The sequence below is a fragment of the Macaca nemestrina genome, chromosome X (genome assembly GCF_043159975.1).
Source record: "Macaca nemestrina isolate mMacNem1 chromosome X, mMacNem.hap1, whole genome shotgun sequence".
NCBI lineage: Eukaryota > Metazoa > Chordata > Mammalia > Primates > Cercopithecidae > Macaca > Macaca nemestrina.
This window is the reverse complement of record NC_092145.1, coordinates 45,665,812-45,686,655: the sequence shown is the minus strand read 5'-3', so window position 1 is coordinate 45,686,655 and position 20,844 is coordinate 45,665,812. Positions and strand designations below refer to the sequence as shown.

General features: G+C 37.7%; 1 protein-coding gene across 8 annotated transcripts in view; it reads right to left on the bottom strand.

Moving 5' to 3' along the window:
- Positions 1 to 20,844, bottom strand: part of LOC105490468 (acyl-CoA synthetase long chain family member 4) — an 85,611-nt gene that overhangs the window by 13,792 nt on the left and 50,975 nt on the right. For all 8 annotated transcript variants that reach the window (XM_011756117.3, XM_011756121.3, XM_011756122.2 and 5 more), the window contains 9 exons: positions 19,676 to 19,785; positions 19,413 to 19,551; positions 16,674 to 16,824; positions 16,397 to 16,520; positions 12,546 to 12,617; positions 7,925 to 8,064; positions 7,046 to 7,218; positions 2,558 to 2,632; positions 338 to 529 (listed from right to left, as the gene is read on the bottom strand). In XM_011756117.3, the coding sequence (XP_011754419.1) occupies positions 338 to 529; positions 2,558 to 2,632; positions 7,046 to 7,218; positions 7,925 to 8,064; positions 12,546 to 12,617; positions 16,397 to 16,520; positions 16,674 to 16,824; positions 19,413 to 19,551; positions 19,676 to 19,785 (1,176 nt within the window). The remainder of the gene's footprint in view (positions 1 to 337; positions 530 to 2,557; positions 2,633 to 7,045; positions 7,219 to 7,924; positions 8,065 to 12,545; positions 12,618 to 16,396; positions 16,521 to 16,673; positions 16,825 to 19,412; positions 19,552 to 19,675; positions 19,786 to 20,844) is intronic.

Below are 20,844 nucleotides of genomic sequence, written 5' to 3'. Positions count from 1 at the left end.
CTGAGCTCTTTTTGTTTTCTCATTACCAATTTGCTATTTCCCTGTCCATTCTCTCTACACTCAATGTTGCTGTGGCTAGTGCTGCTAGTACTTACACTAAGGTTCAGGCTCTGTTTAGAATTTTTACATCTATCAACTCATTTAATCTTAACAACAGCCCTATAAGGTTGGTATTGTCCCTGTTTTGCTGATGGAGAAGCTCATACATAAGTTAAATAACTTGTCCAGAGTTTGAACTCATGGAACCACCAACTTTATTAATTACTGATCAATACTACCTTTCATATATATTGAAGTTATAAAACTAAAGAAAACCATAAAAAGAAAACATTCTGACCTATAATCTGTAAACATCCATCGGGATGGAATTCTCCAATATCACCAGTGCAAAACCACCTTTGTCCATTTTCATCCACAGAATAATCCTCTGCTGTTTTCTCTTCATTTTTAAAATATCCCATGGAGATGTTCTGTCCACCAATTACGATTTCACCTCTGGGGTTTGGCTTGTCATTAATTGTATAACCGCCTGGAAATCATAAAAGTAAATTAGTTATTATTCTACAACAAATTTCATTAATTCTTAAAGCTTGTATGTTAGTATTTTTCTGCTGATCAAATTTTATACCACTTTATGAGAGAACATTAGTTTATATTTACTAAGATTTACATGAGGATACTGGGTGACTGTGATTTTAAAAACACCAAGAAAGGCTCAATGATAATCACTACCAACAATCACCCATCTCAAACCTTCCCATACCATAACATTTCACACTTAGAACACCATCGGAGCTTAGTGTTCATAGAGCTCTGTTAAGATAAAATCACCCCCAGGAAGAGTAACACTTGAAGCTGTTATACGTAAATTACTAACATACTGATATCAATGCATTTCAAATTTTTTCTAAGGAGGTTTTAACCAAAAAAAAAACATGAAGTACCCAAAAATGGTAGCACCATAAAGTGAGAGGGAAAGGGGGGACTATGGGAAACAGGAAGAAAACTGTATTAATTTTACCTGCGGCCAGTCATGACTTTAAAAGTTCAAACACTAAACTAATTGACAATAACTACTAATATATTTTATCACTACTCATTACCTCTGTATTACTGAAGGAGGCTTACTTTAAGGAAAATATACAAAAATCTAAATTTGTAAACTAAGATATAGATTAGATTTTGTGTCATAAAAGGATTAAAATCAGGGTTCCTTTCAGCTGTTAGCTGCTCTGATAAAACTATTCAATATTTCAACATGATAAAACCCATTGTATGTAAAAAAAAACAAACAAACAAACAAAAAAAAAAACTGAGATCATTCCTACAGTATAAAGCCAGAGACTTCATAGCAAGGAAAACTCCAAATACATGTTCAACAATGGACCTACTCCCCAAAACTGACATTAAGGCCCAGTACCAGGAAATCAGAAAATAAAAATTATAGTAAAACTTGTCGAGGAGATTTTTGCCTTTAAACATTTCTGTGATTCCACTGCCTAACAAATAAAAACCTACCTAATAAAATAATTCTGATGTTGATGTCCAAAACACATACACACATACTATTTTCTTCAGATTTTCATGGTAAAATTGGAATGCCATTACCATGGAAGAAGGGAAGACTAAGTCTCAAGGTGTAAAACTCTTGGGAATGCAACTGGCTTTTTAAAATGTGTTTTTAAAAAACAAATAGTCATTTGCTCATAGAGCACTGACAATAACACACATAATAAAAAAATGCTTTAGAAACTTAAAGTTTATGTTAGATAAAAACGCATTCATTTTCTTAGGGTTTGGACAACCTAAGGGTTACGTCCTACAAGGTAAATTGTACTTTAAATTTTTAGTCTGTGGTTCCATCCTAAGGTATATATTCTCTTTTAAAATCTTAAGCATTTTAATTATTATTCCTTTATCTGACATGGCTAGGCTGTTAATTATTTGTTTTATTTAACAATCTACTTTATTGTAGTTACTGTGTATGTTTAGTATCTTTCATTAAGAAGACTGGTTGATATTTGCCTTCAGCTAATTTATAGAAAGGATGATCACCAATATCTCTAGGTTTCTTCTAAGTGGCTTGTCTCTGCAGGCACATATAAAAATTAAACTATACAAATAGCTGGACAGTTGAGTCTCAACTATGAAAATCTTTTCTGGGATCAAGATCTAAGAAGTTGGTGTATGTTTGCAACCCATCATTCTATCCCCTAAAAATCTGGGGTTTCTTTCTCAGCCCAAACATTGTCACTAGTAAAGTCAAGTTTCAAGGATCCTCACCTTCTCTAAACCCAGAAAGCTCCAGTAAGAATTTTTTTTCTCTTTACCTTCAAGTATTGTCAAGCTCAGAATCATTAATCCTAGATTCTAGAGATTTTATTTTCCTCTTGGGAACCTAAAGATATCACTAAGGAAAAAGAACGCATGGGGACAGGCAATAGCAAACCAGCAGAGAATTATTTGCTTCCCCATACTTTAACGAAATGAAAGTCATAAAGCTGACAGTAATTTTCAGCATATCTTGAATCACTAGAGCTTTTCATAAAATTCTTACCTTCCTGCCAGTCTTTTAGCTTAATTTCACAGCAAATAAGAGGGGCTCCAACTCTTCCAGTAGTATAGTCAGTTACTGTGAGGGAAAAAGTAACAGAGAGATTAACATACCACATGTATGTACCAATGTACAGATTTGTACCAATGTACTGGGAATATTAGAGTTAGAGCCAGAGTCAGAAAAATGACAAAAGAAGGAGTGGAAAGTGTGATCACTTTTCAGTATTTCAACTCCATTTCAATAGTGCGATGGATTCCATTGTTGTTACATCATTTTTGCTTTTCATGGTTATATTTTATGTAAGTACAAAGATCTGTTAAAGGAGGAGAGATGGCTCCACCGTTATCTACCTAAGATTGTCGTAACATAGATTTTAATCGGAATTCCTGCTCTACCACTCACTGGCTGTGTAACATGGACAAGTAACTTAGCCTCTCTAAGCCTCCACTTCCTCATCTATGAAATGGAGATAGTAACAAAAGCTACTTCATACAGGGATGTGCTGTGAGGATTAAATGAGATGATACAATGAGATGGACAATGCTTAACACTTCTTGGCACAAGCTAGTCTTTCAAAAGATGCTAGCTATTGTTATCAAACATCATCATGATGATGATATCCCTTTGCAATTTGTGATTATTGCTAGCAATAAACAAATATTTATGGACAGCCTATTATGTAAACAGCATTATATTAACTGTTGTGAAGAAAACACAGGAGAGATAAGAAGACCCTGCACTCAATGACCTTAGGAATGAACTGGGAAGAAATGCATGTGAAACAATTCAGAGAACATTTAAATACTAAACTGCATGGCACTGAAGGTGAGCACAATAGCAGCTTAGAGACTCAAACAATCAATGTAAAATGAAGTAGTTGGGAAAGACATTATTGACACAAACAAATGGAAGAACATACCATGCTCATGGATAGGAAGAATCAATATCGTGAAAATGGCCATACTGCCCAAGGTTATTTATAGATTCAATGCCATCCCCATCAAGCTACCAACGAGTTTCTTCACAGAATTGGAAAAAACTGCTTTAAAGTTCATATGGAACCAAAAAAGAGCCCGCATCTCCAAGACAATCCTAAGTCAAAAGAACAAAGCTGGAGGCATCACGCTACCTGACTTCAAACTATACTACAAAGCTACAGTAACCAAAACAGCATGGTACTGGTACCAAAACAGAGATATAGACCAATGGAACAGAACCGAGTCCTCAGAAATAATACCACACATCTACAGCCATCTGATCTTTGACAAACCTGAGAGAAACAAGAAATGGGGAAAGGATTCCCTATTTAATAAATGGTGCTGGGAAAATTGGCTAGCCATAAGTAGAAAGCTGAAACTGGATCCTTTCCTTACTCCTTATACGAAAATTAATTCAAGATGGATTAGAGACTTAAATGTTAGACCTAATACCATAAAAATCCTAGAGGAAAACCTAGGTAGTACCATTCAGGACATAGGCATGGGCAAAGACTTCATGTCTAAAACACCAAAAGCAACGGCAGCAAAAGCCAAAATTGACAAATGGGATCTCATTAAACTAAAGAGCTTCTGCACAGCAAAAGAAACTACCATCAGAGTGAACAGGCAACCTACAGAATGGGAGAAAATTTTTGCAATCTACTCATCTGACAAAGGGCTAATATCCAGAACCTACAAAGAACTCAAACAAATTTACAAGAAAAAAACAAACAACCCCATCAAAAAGTGGGCAAAGGATATGAACAGACATTTCTCAAAAGAAGACATTCATACAGCCAACAGACACATGAAAAAATGCTCATCATCACTGGCCATCAGAGAAATGCAAATCAAAAGCACAATGAGATACCATCTCACACCAGTTAGAATGGCGATCATTAAAAAGTCAGGAAACAACAGGTGCTGGAGAGGATGTGGAGAAATAGGAACACTTTTACACTGTTGGTGGGACTGTAAACTAGTTCAACCATTATGGAAAACAGTATGGCGATTCCTCAAGGATCTAGAACTAGATGTACCATATGACCCAGCCATCCCATTACTGGGTATATACCCAAAGGATTATAAATTATGCTGCTATAAAGACACATGCACACGTATGTTTATTGCGGCACTATTCACAATAGCAAAGACTTGGAATCAACCCAAATGTCCATCAGTGACAGATTGGATTAAGAAAATGTGGCACATATACACCATGGAATACTATGCAGCCATCAAAAAGGATGAGTTTGTGTCCTTTGTAGGGACATGGATGCAGCTGGAAACCATCATTCTTAGCAAACTCACACAAGAACAGAAAACCAAACACCGCATGTTCTCACTCATAGGTGGGAACTGAACAATGAGATCACTCGGACTCAGGAAGGGGAACATCACACACCGGGGCCTATCATGGGGAGGGGGGAGGGGGGAGGGGGGAGGGGGGAGGGATTGCATTGGGAGTTATACCTGATGTAAATGACGAGTTGATGGGTGCAGCACACCAACAAGGCACAAGTATACATATGTAACAAACCTGCACGTTATGCACATGTACCCTACAACTTAAAGTATAATAATAATAATTAATTAAAAAAAAAAAAAAAAAAAAAAAAGAAAAGTGGGCATTAAAAGATGGTTGTGATCAATTAGCAAAAAGGACATTCCAAGAGAAGGGTAAAGAAAATACAGAGCAGTGAGACCAAGAATGCCTTCATGAGAAACAGTAAGAAGATTGGCTGGTCTGGAGAGAAGAGCCAGGCATGTTTATATGTGGGGAATAATGGAAAATGATGTTGGATAAGTACACTAGCATCAGATTAAAGATGTCCTGAAAGCTAGGTAAAGAGGTGTTTAGATTTGATACATCAGATATCAAGCAGTGGGTGAGGTGGATGTATCTAACAGAAGGATACAGGATACATTAGAAGTGATGTAATGTAGGCAGACACAGCTGTTAAAAGGCTGTTAGGTCAGGCCAGGCGCAGTGGCTCATGCCTGTAATCCTAGTACTCTGGGAAGCTGAGGTGGGTGGATCACCTGAGGTCAGAAATTCGAGACCAGCCTGGCCAACATGGTGAAACCCCGCCTCTACTAAAAATACAAAACTTAGCTGGGTGTGGTGGCGCATGCCTGTAGTCCCAGCTACTCAGGAGGCTAAGGGAAGAGAATTGCTTGAACCTGGGAGGCGGAGGTTGCAGTGAGCTGAGATTGTGCCACTGCACTCCAGCCTGGGTGACAGAGCAAGACTCTGTCTCCAAAAAAAAAAAAAAAAAAAAAAAAAAAGGGGGGGGGTTTTAGGTCAGAGCAGAATGGAGCAATAAAATGTTGGACGACAAAGGTGGTATGGAGGGAAAGGAGAAACCTAATGAAGGAATGATCTGATGACATTTAAAGATATTTTAAAATAAGCAATCAGATGACTTCAAAACTGATACCTGGAATGACTTTAAGGATGGTGATACCACTCACACAAACAAATAATTTGTCAATAGAGAGACAGTTTAGAATAATGGCATTGATTTTGGACACAATGAGTTTAAAGTGAAAATAAGATTATCCAAAAATACAATTTCTATACCCCAGTGTTTCTCAACCTAAAGTGATTTTGCCCCCCAGGGGATATCTGGCAATGTTTGGGGATACGTTTCATTGTCACAGCTGGGGTGAGCCCATAAATATCTGCTTTGGCAACTAAATATTCTGCAATGCATACAAGAGTCCTCAACAACAAAGAATCATCGGATTCAAAATCTGAACATTGTCAAGGTTGGGAAAATTCGCTTTAGGCTGTTGAAAAATAACAAACAGGAAAGCAAAGAAGTCAGGACAGGAACACAGATTTAAGGGGGAGCATAAAAGTGATACTTCATTTTTAATAGTATGGTTCTCCAAAGAAGCGATCATTTATAGAAAGAAGACTAAAGGACCAGGGTGACAGGATTTTGAGGACTGACTGTGGCATAAATATTTATAAGGCGACCGGGCATGGTGGCTTACCGCCTGTAATCCCAGCACTTTGGGAGGCCAAGGCGGGAAGATCACCTGAGGTCAGGAGTTCGAGAGCAGCCTGGTCAACATGGTGAAACCCCATCTAAAAATACAAAAATTAGCCAGGCGTGGTGGCACACGCCTGTAATCCCAGCTACTTGGGAGGCTGAGGCAGGAGAATCGTTTGAACCCGGAGGTGGAGGTTGCAGAGAGCCAAGATCATGCCATTGCACTCCAGCCTGGGCAACAAGAGTGAAACTCCGACTCAAAAAAAAAAAAAAAAGTTATAAGGCTTAAAATTAAAGGGTCCACATGATACTTATAACTAAGAATTCATAAACTAAAACTACATTGATTTGCCATGAATCTGATATTAGTTAAGAGGTATTTTAAAGTTGCAATGAATCTGGTATTAGTTAAGAGGTATTTTAAAGTTACCATGGTTTCCAAAGGTAATGCAAATATATTTTATTAGTAGCATCTGATACAGAATATTTACCACATTAATAATGCTTACCCTCAGTAACTGTCCCAGCACCACATGATTCTGTCAGTCCATAACCCTGGCCAATCGGGCAGCAGAAGCAGACATTCATGAATCGGTGTGTCTGAGGAGATAGCGGGGCCCCTCCAGACAGCATCATGCGGACATTCCCTCCCAGCAGAGCCTTCACCTTTTTAAACAGTAACCTTGATAAACGGAGGATAAATGATTTTAATGTACGCATACATTATTCTTGGCAACGCACTAATTGATAAGCTCTGGGAAAGATTCCTCAACTGGTTGAACATCTCAATGTCAGAATCACAGTGAGAATGAGAGGTTAACAAGGCAACAACCAGTAACGCCTTGAAAAAATGCCAGAAAAAACTCTTTAAAAATGAAGAAAGATAATGTGCAGTATCGGGAAACTGCTGACACAAGTAAATGATCACTTATGTTATCTCGCTTCCAATAAAAAATGCTTCCCCATCCCCACTCCTCAGTGTCACATTTAAAATAACGGTTATGTTCATACACTTACAACACTATTTTATGAATACAATAAATCAGAAACCTTCATGCAATGAAGGTCACTTTTTTAGTTAGAAATGACATTTTTTAAGCTCAAGTGTCTTGATTCAAAAGTCTATTTTAGGTTTTCTTCATGAGACTAAATTTTATAAATAAATCTTAAATATATACTCAATTATTAAAATCTGTTAAATTGCCAAGATCAGAGTCCTCTGCTTGCTGTATGAACAGTAAGACTTAGAATAAAAGAGAAATTCAACCTTATGATCATGGTGGTGATATTCAAATGAATTAAGTTTCCATATATTTATTCATCTTCTGGATTTAAAACCATAAAAAAATTTAAAGGCTCAAACCACAGAGCCTATGAAATGTACTTACAGATTGCAAAGAGGTGCATCATATCCCTTTTTGATCTGTTCCAATTTGTAATCATATCCTATCTTGAACAGAGTTTTCTGAATATAATTCATCTCTTGGACTTTGCTCATAACATTCTTATAAATTCTATCCATGATTTCCTGAAAGTTAAACAAAATATTCAATAATCTGAAAAGAATGGAGACAGTCTTTAGTTGAAGATACCTTACTTGCAACATCTTGGGTAAAAGTCATTAGCATAATGGACATATTTGTTTCTTTAATTATATAATTAATTTCACTGACTACTTGTTCACTACTTCAAAAAGACTAAGGACAGCTATAGGGGTTTCTTTAGTTCTATACATTAAGTTAATCTAATTTTTTTTTTTTTTTTGAGATGGAGTCTCACTGTGTTGCCCAGGCTGGAGTACAGTGGCAGGATCTCGGCTCACTGCAAGCTCCACCTCCTGGGTTCATGCCATTCTCCTGCCTCAGCCTCCCCAGTAGCTGGGACTACTGGCCCCCACCACCACAACCAGCTAAATTTTTTGTATTTTTAGTAGAACAGGGTTTTGCTGTGTTAGCCAGGCTGGTCTCGATTCCCTGACCTCGTGATCCGCCCGCCTTGGCCTCCCAAAGTGCTGGGATTACAGGCGTGAGCCACCGCGCCTGGCCAAGTTAATCTACATTTTTAAGAAATGTTAGCTCGAGTTTAGAGAATTTACTCAGCTGTCACCAAAAAAAAAAAAAAAAAAAGAAATCTCTTTGTTACAATATATTCACTTATTGTCAAACAGTACCAAAATACCTATGTTGAATCTATTCATGATGCTTTTCTCTTTTTTTACTACAACTTTGTAATCTTCTTACAGCGTAGCAGAAAGCATTAGTTTCTTAAAATCCTAAGTATCTATAGTTTAAGCATTTCTATTACATTTTAACAGAAGCAAAGAACATGATTCTTGCTCATACAAACTTGAAAAACTGGAGGTAGGACCAGGTTTAAGATATATTGACTCCAAGGTTAATACAAAACAAACAAAAAACCAAAGAGCCCAGACTACCACTAAATGATGTTATCTTGAAATTATTTAACACAAATTAACAAAAATTATTACATAAAGCACACCTGTTTATAAATACGTGTTTCCAAATACTTAAAATATCAATTATCAGTACAAATTAAGGTATGCTATAATGAATAACTTAATGGGCAGTTCTTTTAATATTAGAACAGAGCCACTCACAAATGAAGACAGCAGAACCATCCCTTAAAAAGGTTACCACAGGTCAGGCGCGGTGGCTCACGCCTGTAATCCCAGCACTTTGGGAGGCCCAGGCGGGTGAATCGTGAGGTCAGGAGTTCGAGACCAGCCTGGCCAAGATGGTGAAACCCCGTCTCTACTAAAAATACAAAAATTAGCCAGGCGCGGTGGCAGGCGCCTGTAATCCCAGCTACTCAGGAGGCTGAGGCAGGAGAATCGCTTGAACCTGGGAGGCGGAGGTTGCAGTGAGCCGATATCACACCACTGCACTCTAGCCTGGGTGATAGAGCAAGACTCTGTCTCAAAAAAAAAAAAAAAAAAGTTACCATTACATAGCACTCAGGCATGGTACAATATTGTTTTCTCCATTTCCACAAGAGGAGTCACTACTATATAACTGAAATATTTCTCTACATCTGTGACAGAATCCCCAATCATTCCCTAGCAGGACTTGAACATCCTGTAACCATCCTTCTTAAAAAGCATATGAGATCTTTAAAAAGGGGGGTGGGGTGGGGGGAGGGGAGCGGGGGCAGGGGCTTGGGAATGAGACAGATGTGTGAGAACCATGTCTACTGTTCTTTCCAGCACTGGGTACTAATCATAGACTTAGGCAAGGCCTTGATGAGTAAGGAACATAACACAGTTGTAACATGTTGGCAGAGTTTATGGTTAGCACATTAAGTCACCCTTTATCTCAACCTAACATTACATGATGTTCAATGGAGCCACAGCTGATAAGTAGTGACTTATTCTGAATTCTCATTGTGAATGTTATAGTATTCAATCAATCTTTCATTCTGACCCAGGAAAGAAACAAACTCAAATAACAGACTCTACCAAAAATAATTCTCAATAAAAAGTGTATTTCTTTTAAATGGCCTATTTCTGGAGAAATAGGAGGAGCTAAAAAGGAAACCCGATAATATTTGATGAGGTGCCATTGGACTAGCAACATAGGAGACCATTTACTATCTCAAGGCCTCAAGAAATAAGAAAAGTGTCATTGGAACCTGGATGAGGACTCTAGCCATGGGAAAGACCTGGTTACAAACAATGGGAAGGAGACTAACCAACAGGGTCTCCTGACAACTGCTAAAATTTGGAGCCCAGCAGGAAAGGAGCAAAGGTAATAAGTGTGCAGACTCTCTCTCTTTCTGCCCTCTGATCTCTCATGAGGGCCTCCAATTGGCCGAACCCAACCAGAAGTCATAAGGCAAGGACGCACTGGTAATTTGTGCATAGAACGTAGCCCCTCAAGACACAAAGTAAAGCAGGGAAGAACAGACAACGGGCAGTTAGAGGATAAGCAGCCTATGTGTTAACTGTGCTTATCCTTCAGGCCCAAAATCGGGGATCACTTCTTTTTTTTTATTATTTATTTTTTTTTTATTATACTTTAAGTTCTAGGGTACATGTGCACAATACGCAGGTTTGTTACATATGTATACATGTGCCATGTTGGTGTGCTGCACCCATTAACTAGTCACTTACATTAGGTATATCTCCTAATGCTATAGCTCCTCCATCCCTGCACCGCACAACAGGCCCCAGTGTGTGACGTTCCCCTTCCCGTGTCCAAGTGTTCTCATTGTTCAATTCCCATCTATGAGTGAGAACACGCAGTGTTTGGTTTTTTGTCCTTGCCATAGTGTGCTGAGAATGGTTTCCAGCTTCATCCATGTCCCTACAAAGGACACGAACTCATCCTTTTTTTATGGCTGCACAGTATTCCATGGTGTGTATGTGCCACACTTTCTTAATCCAGTCTGTCACTGATGGACATTTGGGTTGGTTCCAAGTCTTTGCTATTGTGAATAGTGCCACAATAAACATTCGTGTGCATGTGTCTTTACACCAGTTAGAATAGTGATCATTAAAAAGTCAGGAAACAACAGGTGCTGGAGAGAATGTGGAGAAATAGGGACACTTTTACACTGTTGGTGGGACTGTAAACTAATTCAACCATTGCGGAAGACAGTGTGGCGATTCCTCAGGGATCTAGAACTAGAAATACCATTTGACCCAGCCATCCCATTACTGGAGATTACTTCACCTCAGCCCTTACCTCTTCCTATATTATCTGATAAGGTTTGCTACGGAATTCTGTATGCTAGATAATAAAGCCAATGTATTGTTTTCCAAAATGAAATAATAACAAGAACATACAACAGTCCTAAATAGACAGCCATAGTGGTTAAGAAGACTGGTAGACTGATACTCCACCAGTATCAGATTGGTGGAGTTCAAACATTGATTCCATCACCTATGAGCTGTGTGGCTTTGGGGCAACTTTCCTTCTTTGTAAGATAGGGGTAACAGGGCCCACCTTGCAGTCTTAGAATTAAGTGAGATCATTTATCTAAGGCATTTCGCACAGTGCCTACCTAGCACATAGGAAGCACTGCACTAGCTATTATTAGCAACTTTATATTGTGGTTTTAGTCAGAAGCCTCTTCTTTCTGTTTGAAAACTTTATGAATTATACAGAACCTCTAAATAAAAAGGCAAAGTCTTCTCTGACCTATTCTACTTCTTTGTTATTTGGTAATTTTGCAATTAGAAGCTAAAACGACCATAAAGTATCTTCCATCTGTAATTCTCAGAAAAATCTGGACTGAATACTTTCTTATCTAATCTCAGACTTTCCATATACCAAAGTAATTCTGTGAAAGATACTGGGATAAGATTTCAAGTCTGATCATAATATAAGCAGTAGCGACACACAGTCTTTCTGGAGTTTCTGAAGCATAAAAAAGCTAGAAGATATTTGATTACACAAATCTGAAACATGGTGTTAAATGTTTCAAAATTCATCATTACAAGGCTATAAAATGTAACATCTTGTTGTTTTTTGTTTTTAAGGCAGTATTTCACATGAGGATTCTGAATATATAGAATAAAACATTTTTCCTTTGGGAGCTCTCTCCAATTTTCAGTTTACTTAATCACCGTAAGAGGGTTGGGAGGGCTTAGATCCTCGACCTTGTATATGATTCTTCAGCTCCCTAGGATGGCTTAAAGTTTCCTCATTTTTTAAATTAAGAGATTAAACAAGATGGTCTTTAGAGTATGTTCTATCTTAAAATGGTCTGACCAATTCTCACAGTAGGTAATCTGAACTAGATCATTTTCATCACCTAATTTTCATGTATCAGCAAACTCAAACAGGCATACATTTCAAAAGCTTGCCATTTTGTCTTCCCCAGTACGGTACCTAAGATTTTAATGAACATATTTGCTATGATTTCAACAAGGTAAAATTATTTTAAAATGTAGACATATCTAAGAGTATTACTTTTTAAAAGGTCCAAGTACGAGCAATAAATTAAATAAACGATCCTCTTATGCTCATATTCATATTCTGTACTCACCGGAACAGCAGCCATAAGTGTGGGCTTCAGTACAGTACAGTCTCCTTTGCTTCCTTTTTTAATTTTGCTGGACTACATTAAAGAAAAAGTAAATATGATCAGGAAAACCAACCTTAACAAAACATGTTGTAATTCAAGTATTAATAACAAATATAGAAGTTACACATGGAATTTGAGCTGTTATTGCGCTGTGATTATCTGTTAACAACTATCATAACCTACAAGTCTCAAGTGTAAGTACTTTAGTGCTACAGATAACTGCTTCTAGCACATTTCACCTTCCTTAGAGGAGAAACCTTGATCCAGGATAAGAAGAGAATGGGATATTTTGATGAATCAAACATTCTTATTAATAACACACTATCAAATACAGCACAGACTACTACTACATTTAAAAAAAAAATTGATTAAGACAGATATAACACTAAAACAAAATTGAAGGTGATTTTAACTTTCTTTGATTAACCAATAGGCAAAGCCACATCTTAAAGACACGACTATATGGCCGGGCGTGGTGGCTCAAGCCTGTAATCCCAGCACTTTGGGAGGCCGAGACGGGCGGATCACGAGGTCAGGAGATCGAGACCATCCTGGCTAACATGGTGAAACCCCGTCTCTACTAAAAAATACAAAAAAACTAGCCGGGTGAGGTGGCGGGCGCCTGTAGTCCCAGCTACTCAGGAGGCTGAGGCAAGAGAATGGCGTAATCCCGGGAGGTAGAGCTTGCAGTGAGCTGAGATCTGGCCACTGCACTCCAGCCTGGGCGACAGAGCGAGACTACATCTCAAAAAAAAAAAAAAAAAAAAAAAAAGGAAAACCACTATGAACATCAATTAACATCATACTGAAACTCTAATTTGGTAATACCCTAGTTGGTAAGATACAGAGAACACTGCCAGGGACAAAGTAGAGATACACATATATATACATAAATGTGCACATATTCTCTTTTTATCTTTCTTTCTTATACACATAAATACAATTTGGTATTTCAAATGTTAGATCAGTTGGTAGAAAAGTTGATAAAGTAACCCACTGAAAAAGCAAGATAAAAATAAAAATCTGCTATAACACAGTTATTAGCCTGCAAGTTTAGGTGTTTGTCACACGTTAGCCATTGCTAATACAGGAAAGAAGAAAACCAGCTGTTAAGCAGTGTGATCCATAAGAACTACCAGCTTGGCCATATAGAGGATGGTTCTCCTGATAGAACTAAGTTGCCTTTCTCCTACTTTTCTTTAATATGGATAAAGGAGATAAAATAACTTGTTTTACGTGTGTGCAAGGATGTGCAAATTTGCAAGTGGAAACCTACACAGAAACCAGGTACACCACACACAGGAGGGCTGCTCTGCAGAGACAAAATGGGCTCTCATGTCCTTCAGGTCAGAGTTGCCCTCTGCATGCTATTGACCAGTTCTTGCTACAGAGAGCAGTTCTGGGATAGCAGAAGCCACAAGAAGTCCTTCTTTGTTTTTTTTACTTAGTAATTTTATCAGTTATTTCGTCTTCTTGTGATCATAGTAATCCTGGTTATGACAATATTGCTCTCATCAGTTGGCTCCAAATGTGGTGCTTCTAGTCTCCTGCGTCCTTCTGATTTCCTATGTGAGGGAAGTTCCTGTGTTTTAGATTCCTAAAGATTGAGAGTCTTTACAATAGTTCATTTAAAAAGTAGGTGTGAATTTTATTGAACAGGCTTCTAATGTACTAGCTTAGCCTAAGAGACAGCAAGAATTAAGTCAGACCAGCAACAGACTCCAACTGTCCCTCCTTTCCCACACTGAGGCTATTGTTCTCAGAAAGGCAGTGAAAAATCAAAGAGTGGCTAGTCCCAGCTTCCAAATTCACAAAGGGAAAAAAAATTATACTCAAAGTTTACTGAAATGTTTTCTACATTTTGATAATGTCTCTGAGCATAAGAAAAACCCATGACAATAAAACATAATCATCAGAGATTTTACTAAATTTTTTTTAGAGTTTAAGCCTCAGTCTTATTGATAGGTCTACTTTGATTTTACTAGGTCAAGTTCTGTTTATCAACTGGATAGTGTATTTATTCATTCCATTACTATTCTAGCAGATTTTAAGTGTGAATTTATAGCTGAGTGGTATAGTCAAACACAGCAGCACCCTGTCATACAAAGATTGTGTTTCTTAAAGTAAAAACCTAGGAGTTGTTTGGAACAGAATGCTTTCTCACAGAAAAAGCCACTTTAAAAGGAGGCTGGATTCTTCTTTCAAAGAGAATCCAATGTGGTAATGACTAGGAGGGGACACAAGGGACATTCACGGGTATTGAAAATGTTCTTTGTTTTCCTAATCTAGATGGTGATGATCACAGAGGTCTATATGTACTTATTAAATCTAATCAAGCAGTACACTTAGTATTTGTGCACTTTGAGTCATACATAAAAAAAAAAAAACACAAAAAAAAGGTGACTAGAATCTCAAGTTCAAAAAAAAAACTATTTAACATTTTTTGTTTTAATAGTATACAACCTATCTAGCCTTTCCCTAAAATGGTATTTCTACAAATAAAGTATTACAATTTCTAACTGTGAACACCAAGGACATATCTTACCAACTCCATGCTCCATGGAGACTCAAACAAAAGGCAGCATTGCCGGGGGTGGGGGGGCAGGGCGTGTGAAAAACAACAGCTGGGCGCCCAGTGTTGAAGGAGCAGAGCCACATATAGACAAGTCATTCCTACCTATACTCGCTTTATCTTTCAGCATCCAGAACCCCACAGCTTCTTTAGTGGCTTTTTTTTTCCCCCTATGCCTGGTTGAAGCTTTTCTACAGCAACTATTCCAAAGAAGACATAAAACAGAACTGTGGACAATAGTATTAGGTGTGTAATTTCAAATGGGTATAACATATATGAGTTAGCCCCACCCATTGTTGGGATTTCTGCTATGAACTACAGGAAGAAGGAAGAATCCTAACTTAGTATGGTGAGCTGAGACTACCTTTGGAGATGCCTCAGCCCTTACCAATAGAACTTTCTGTGATGATAAAAATATTCTTTATCTTTGCTGCCTAATATGGTAGCCATTGGTCACACATAGCTATTGAGCGCTTGAAATATGGCTAAAGCAAATGAATTTTTTTTTTCAATTTTACTTAATTTTTATTTAAATATCTGCCTAGTGGCTACTGTATCAGACAGCACTGCTCCAGAAAAATCTCAGAAAAACTGGGCCAAAACCCTAACATATATCCTCCCAGAAAACCCACCAATGCTCCTGGGTAGTGTGTCAAAAAGGCTCACTGTATTTATATTCTCTATCATAGTTCTCAAGAGTAAAAATCTAGTAGAGAAAGATAAAAATAGTTATTCATTCTGAAATAATTGTAAGGCTGGGCGCAGTGGCTCACACCTGTAATCCCAGCACTTTGGGAGGCTGAGACGGGCGGATCACTGGAGGTCAGGAGTTCGAGACTAGCCTGGTCAACATGGTGAAACCCCATCTCTACTAAAAATACAAAAAAATAGCAGGGCGTGGTGGTGGGCGCCTGTAGTCCCAGCTACTCCGGAGGCTGAGGCAGGAGAATCGCTTGAACCCGAGAGACAAAGGTTGCAGTGAGCCAAGATCATACCATTGCACTCCAGTCTAGGCGACAGAGCAAAAGAAAAGAAAAAAGAAATAATTTAAAAATATATAGCTAAAGCAATGCTAACACATCCACAGGGTAATTTCCTATAGCTACATATTGTTCACGGAAGCTATTTTGATGTCAAGGAGAAAGCTTTAGCTGAATTAAAATATCTCGTGTCCTAGTATTATGTTCTCAGCCAAACTATGCAGCATCATATAATCATGCCAATATGAAAAGTTTGTCACCTGGTCAGAGAGTGTAAGTGGAGAAGAATATCCAATCCTGCAGCCATAGGTAAAGCAAGATATCTCTGCTGTCAGTTCTAGCACATGAGCCAAAGGCAAGTAGCCAATATATGTGTCCTTTGGTCTAAAACAAAATAAGAGAAATATTTTAACCATTCTTGAAAAGGCATTTGAAGTTAGAAATACCAAGAACTTTATCATTTTAATATAGATTGAGTTTAGAGAATGCTGAACATGAACTCTGATTTCTAAGAAGAAAGTTAAAGAACTATCTTACCCCAGTCCAGGTATTCTTTCACATTGGCCTGTCATTCCAGCTATCAAATTGCTATGATGCATCATCACTCCCTTAGGTCGGCCAGTAGAACCACTAGTATACATAACAATGGCCATGTCTGAAGGCGTTGGTCTACTTGGAGGAATGCCCACTAAATGAATGAATGAAAAACACCACATTTACTTCAGTTCAAAAGTTAAATTACTAAACAATAATACAATATTTACATTTTGCATAATGATAAACTATCAATAGACAGTATTTGCTTTAAATCATCAAAATGAGCTGGGTGAGGTGGCTCATGCCTGTAATCCTAGTACTTTGAGAGGCCAAGGTGGGAGGATGGACCCCTTGAGCCCTGGATTTCAAGACCAGCCTGGTCAACATAGCAAGACTCTGTCTCTACAAAAACTTAAAAAGTTAGCTGGATGCAGTGGCATGCACCTGCAGTCCTTGCTACTCAAGAGGATGAGGCAAGAGGACTGGGTGAGCCTAGCAGGTTGAGGATATAGTGATCTATGGTCATACCACTGTGCTCCAGCCTGGGCTAGAAAACAAAAATGTTTATCAAATTCTGGTTACAGTGAGCATTTTGGACTCAATTTGGCCCATTTTCTGGATGTTTAACCTAATCCCTGTCTGTGCTTTGCCTCTCCACAGTGTTGTATACAGAGCAATGTCATAGAAAGATTTCTGGGACTTTGGAGTATCAGGAGGACAGAGTATTGTGTATAAACTTCTTAGGCCTCAGTTTCTCATCTCTAAAATAAGACAGTTGGACAGATTGTGGTTACTAACCACTAGTGGGTATCAGAATCACCTGCAGAACTTAAATAAAATACTATTTCTGAACCCCCTTTCTGAAAATTCAGATTCAATATGTCTGGGATAGAACGAAGCTCCACAAGTGATTCTCATATATGCCCCTGATTGAAAACCACTGGATCTGATCTTTAAGGTGATTCCAATGCTAAAATTCGAAGGTGATAAGTTTTAAACAGCACCCTGGAGCTTCCACTTTCAAGACAGTGTATAGTGCTAACCTAGTAACCACTTTTCCTTCCAAGAATATACCAAAGTGGCTAAGAAGCCACAGATATATCATCAGAATTAAATACAAGTTTAACAGGATTATCAGATTTTAAAATCTTCACACAAATTATTTACATTTTTATACACATTAAAATAAAATTATTTTAAAACAGTGAGCTATACCACTGAAACAAAGATAGTTACACTTAAACTGGCTAATTTTAAGGCTTTTTAAAGATACAGTCATAGTTTATAAACCAAGCAAATAAGGACTGCATATTTCCTCTGATGATTAACCAAAGCAACAGCAGTAGCTAAATTCTTAATCTAAGCACATAATGTGATACTTTGCTTCTGCCCACTTTTAAGTAAATATGCAAAAAAGTGGCATCATAATAACTGCCTGTACCACAAAAACATATGTATCCTATCTATTGCAGAGATGAGTAGAACTAAGCGGGATATGTGGCCTATTACATTATTGCTCACACAAAATTATGAAGACTGCTGACCCCTTAGTTTGCTACCAACACCCTTTGGTGAATCAGCAGAACTGCAACTGATCCCTACCAATCAGGACTTTTCAGTCAAGTTTATCCCAGTCTTACAGGGTCAACCTGGTGTAGAGAAATAATTCTCTATGGGTCTCATGTTCCACACATCTTGCAAGCAGAGACATTGACTTTGTTCCAGACTATCTTTACAAGGATATTTGCAAAGAGATAGTGTCTCTCCCCAGAGCAAACAGCAGGCATGCTTACTGTCCAGTACAATAAGATAATAAGATATTCAGGCTCTTTAAGCTCAGAGTTCCTCTCTTATGACACAAATGTTGATATGATACTCTGGCTACTGCTATTGTTGTGAGTAAAAAACTGTCCCTCATCTCAGACCCAAAAGTCTATGGCCCCAAGAAGTTTTGCAGGCTCATCTGTTTGCCAGCAAGCAGGGTAAAACCTCAGACTCTCTGCCATTCTGGACACATGGCAGAAAGCTATAGTCCATACCTGTTATTATAAACGCACGTTCATTCTCTAACAGTAAAATGTTCAGAAGCTGAGTAGTGGTTCGACCAACATTTTCTCCTGCAAAAATGTATCCTTTCCCTCATTATAGTATGGTATTACGACCATCGCATTAAACATGATAAGAAAACTCTTCAAATGGAGTATTAATTTCCTCAACTCTCTGCCCTGATGGCCAACTGACATTTTGCTACAAGGTACACTTACTTGCTTTAAATGAAATACCAACTACCACTTCAGTGGTAAAATACATCCAAGCATTAATCTTGGTAAACAGTTTTGCATCCTCTGAAACATCCTTAAGATAACTAGCATTAAGCATTTATTTCAGAAAGTTTACTGAATGGAAGGCCTGAAATATTTTTCTTTTATGAGGCCCAAATTGGAAGGTTATAGTGGGTTATTTAAAAAATGAAGAAACATTTGGCAGCAACTGCCATAAAGTCTGAACCACTGATTATATCTCAACCATTTAGTGAAATTTACTAACTTACTTTTTTTGAGGAGAAATGGAGGGAAAATCTTAATCATATATGGTCTTGATGGTTTTTAAAGAGTTTTAAACTATTTTTTTTTCAGTCAAAGAACTTTTGTGGATTTACTCATATCACTTGTTTCCCTAACCTACCGAAATAACTAACCTGGAATAGGTAAATAAAATTGTTTCTACTGCTGTACTTACAGTTTTCTGGGTTGGATCCCAACTCTTCTACTGATTGCATGCTGTGAATCTCAAAACCTTCCGGGTACTCTGCTTTATTGATAGTCTTATTGTCCACATAAATGATATGTTTTACACAACTGATATCTAACAATGCAGTCTGTTAGGCAGAAAGAAAAAAAACAGCTATTAAATTTGAGCCTGCAACAAAAATTCACTTACTGAATATTTTTCTGTCCTGCCAGACAATGCAACCATGAATTAAAAGAAAATTTCATATTTACCTTAAGTTTACTTTCCAGAAGTTCAACACTGGTAATCAGATAGGAAGCCTCAGATTCATTTAGCCCATGAACTACTGCTTCTTTGCCAAGTGTGGCATATAAAGTCACAACTACATAATAAAAATAAACAGAAATATTAAGTAATAAACATCTATTAGAAATGGATATTATTGAAGTCAGTCTTTAATAATAGGTACACTTAGAGACACAAAGACATTGTGTATTTTAATTTGATTTCATAGTCTCTGTCACCATCCTTTAACCTTGCTTCAAACTCCCTCGGAGCCCAAAGTTTTCCTTACAAATTCCCAGAACTCTCACTTCCTAAACCTGAAGAAACCCAGAAACACTCGCACTGCCACAGCTGATCAAAAATCTGTCAATTAAGATGCTCAAGGCCAATTGGTACTGGCTGAACTCTTAATTCAGGTCAGACTGGCCCAGCTAGGGCTTCCTCTTGATACACACTTTCATTGGCCATAGCCTCCAAAGAATGGATAAGTCCTTGAAAATCTTGAGGATCTTAAGTCATAAGATCAGCCACAGATAATGTCCTTACTCCTTCTAAGAAGCTGCTTTAGTGAGTCCAATGTCCAATGTGATTGGTGACCTCCACACCTTAATTAGAGAGATCAAGGAGATCTACTCCTTAGGAGCCACCAGAGATAACATAAACTTAAACCAAGATCAGTTGGAATCAAAGGACATTTGCTAAACTTAGAAAGAACTGAAAATTCAGCTTTAGATTGGTAACTAGAAACAACGTGGTTAAAAATAGCCACTTTTCACAAGCTGTTGATCGTTGAAAGTGGGTAATGGGTACATAGGGGATCATTTTCATATTATCTATTTTTTGTTTGAAATTTAAGTTCTTCAATCCTACCCTACAGTGTTATATTTCATTCAACAAACAATGGAGTACTTAGTATGGAACAATACATTGTTTACTTCTTAAACAGTGGCAACAACAAACGCTTGAGTATTAGAAACATACTCAATTTTACTTTCTAACATAGCTAATGCCAATTCCAGTTGTCACATGCATATTTCACATGTAAACTGGAATAAGTCAAATAAGAGGTCTCGAAGTGTAGCAATGAACTTGAATTATCCTAAGAAATGGTTTTTTGTTCTTTTAATCATTACTCTTTGTATATCATCCCTGAAAA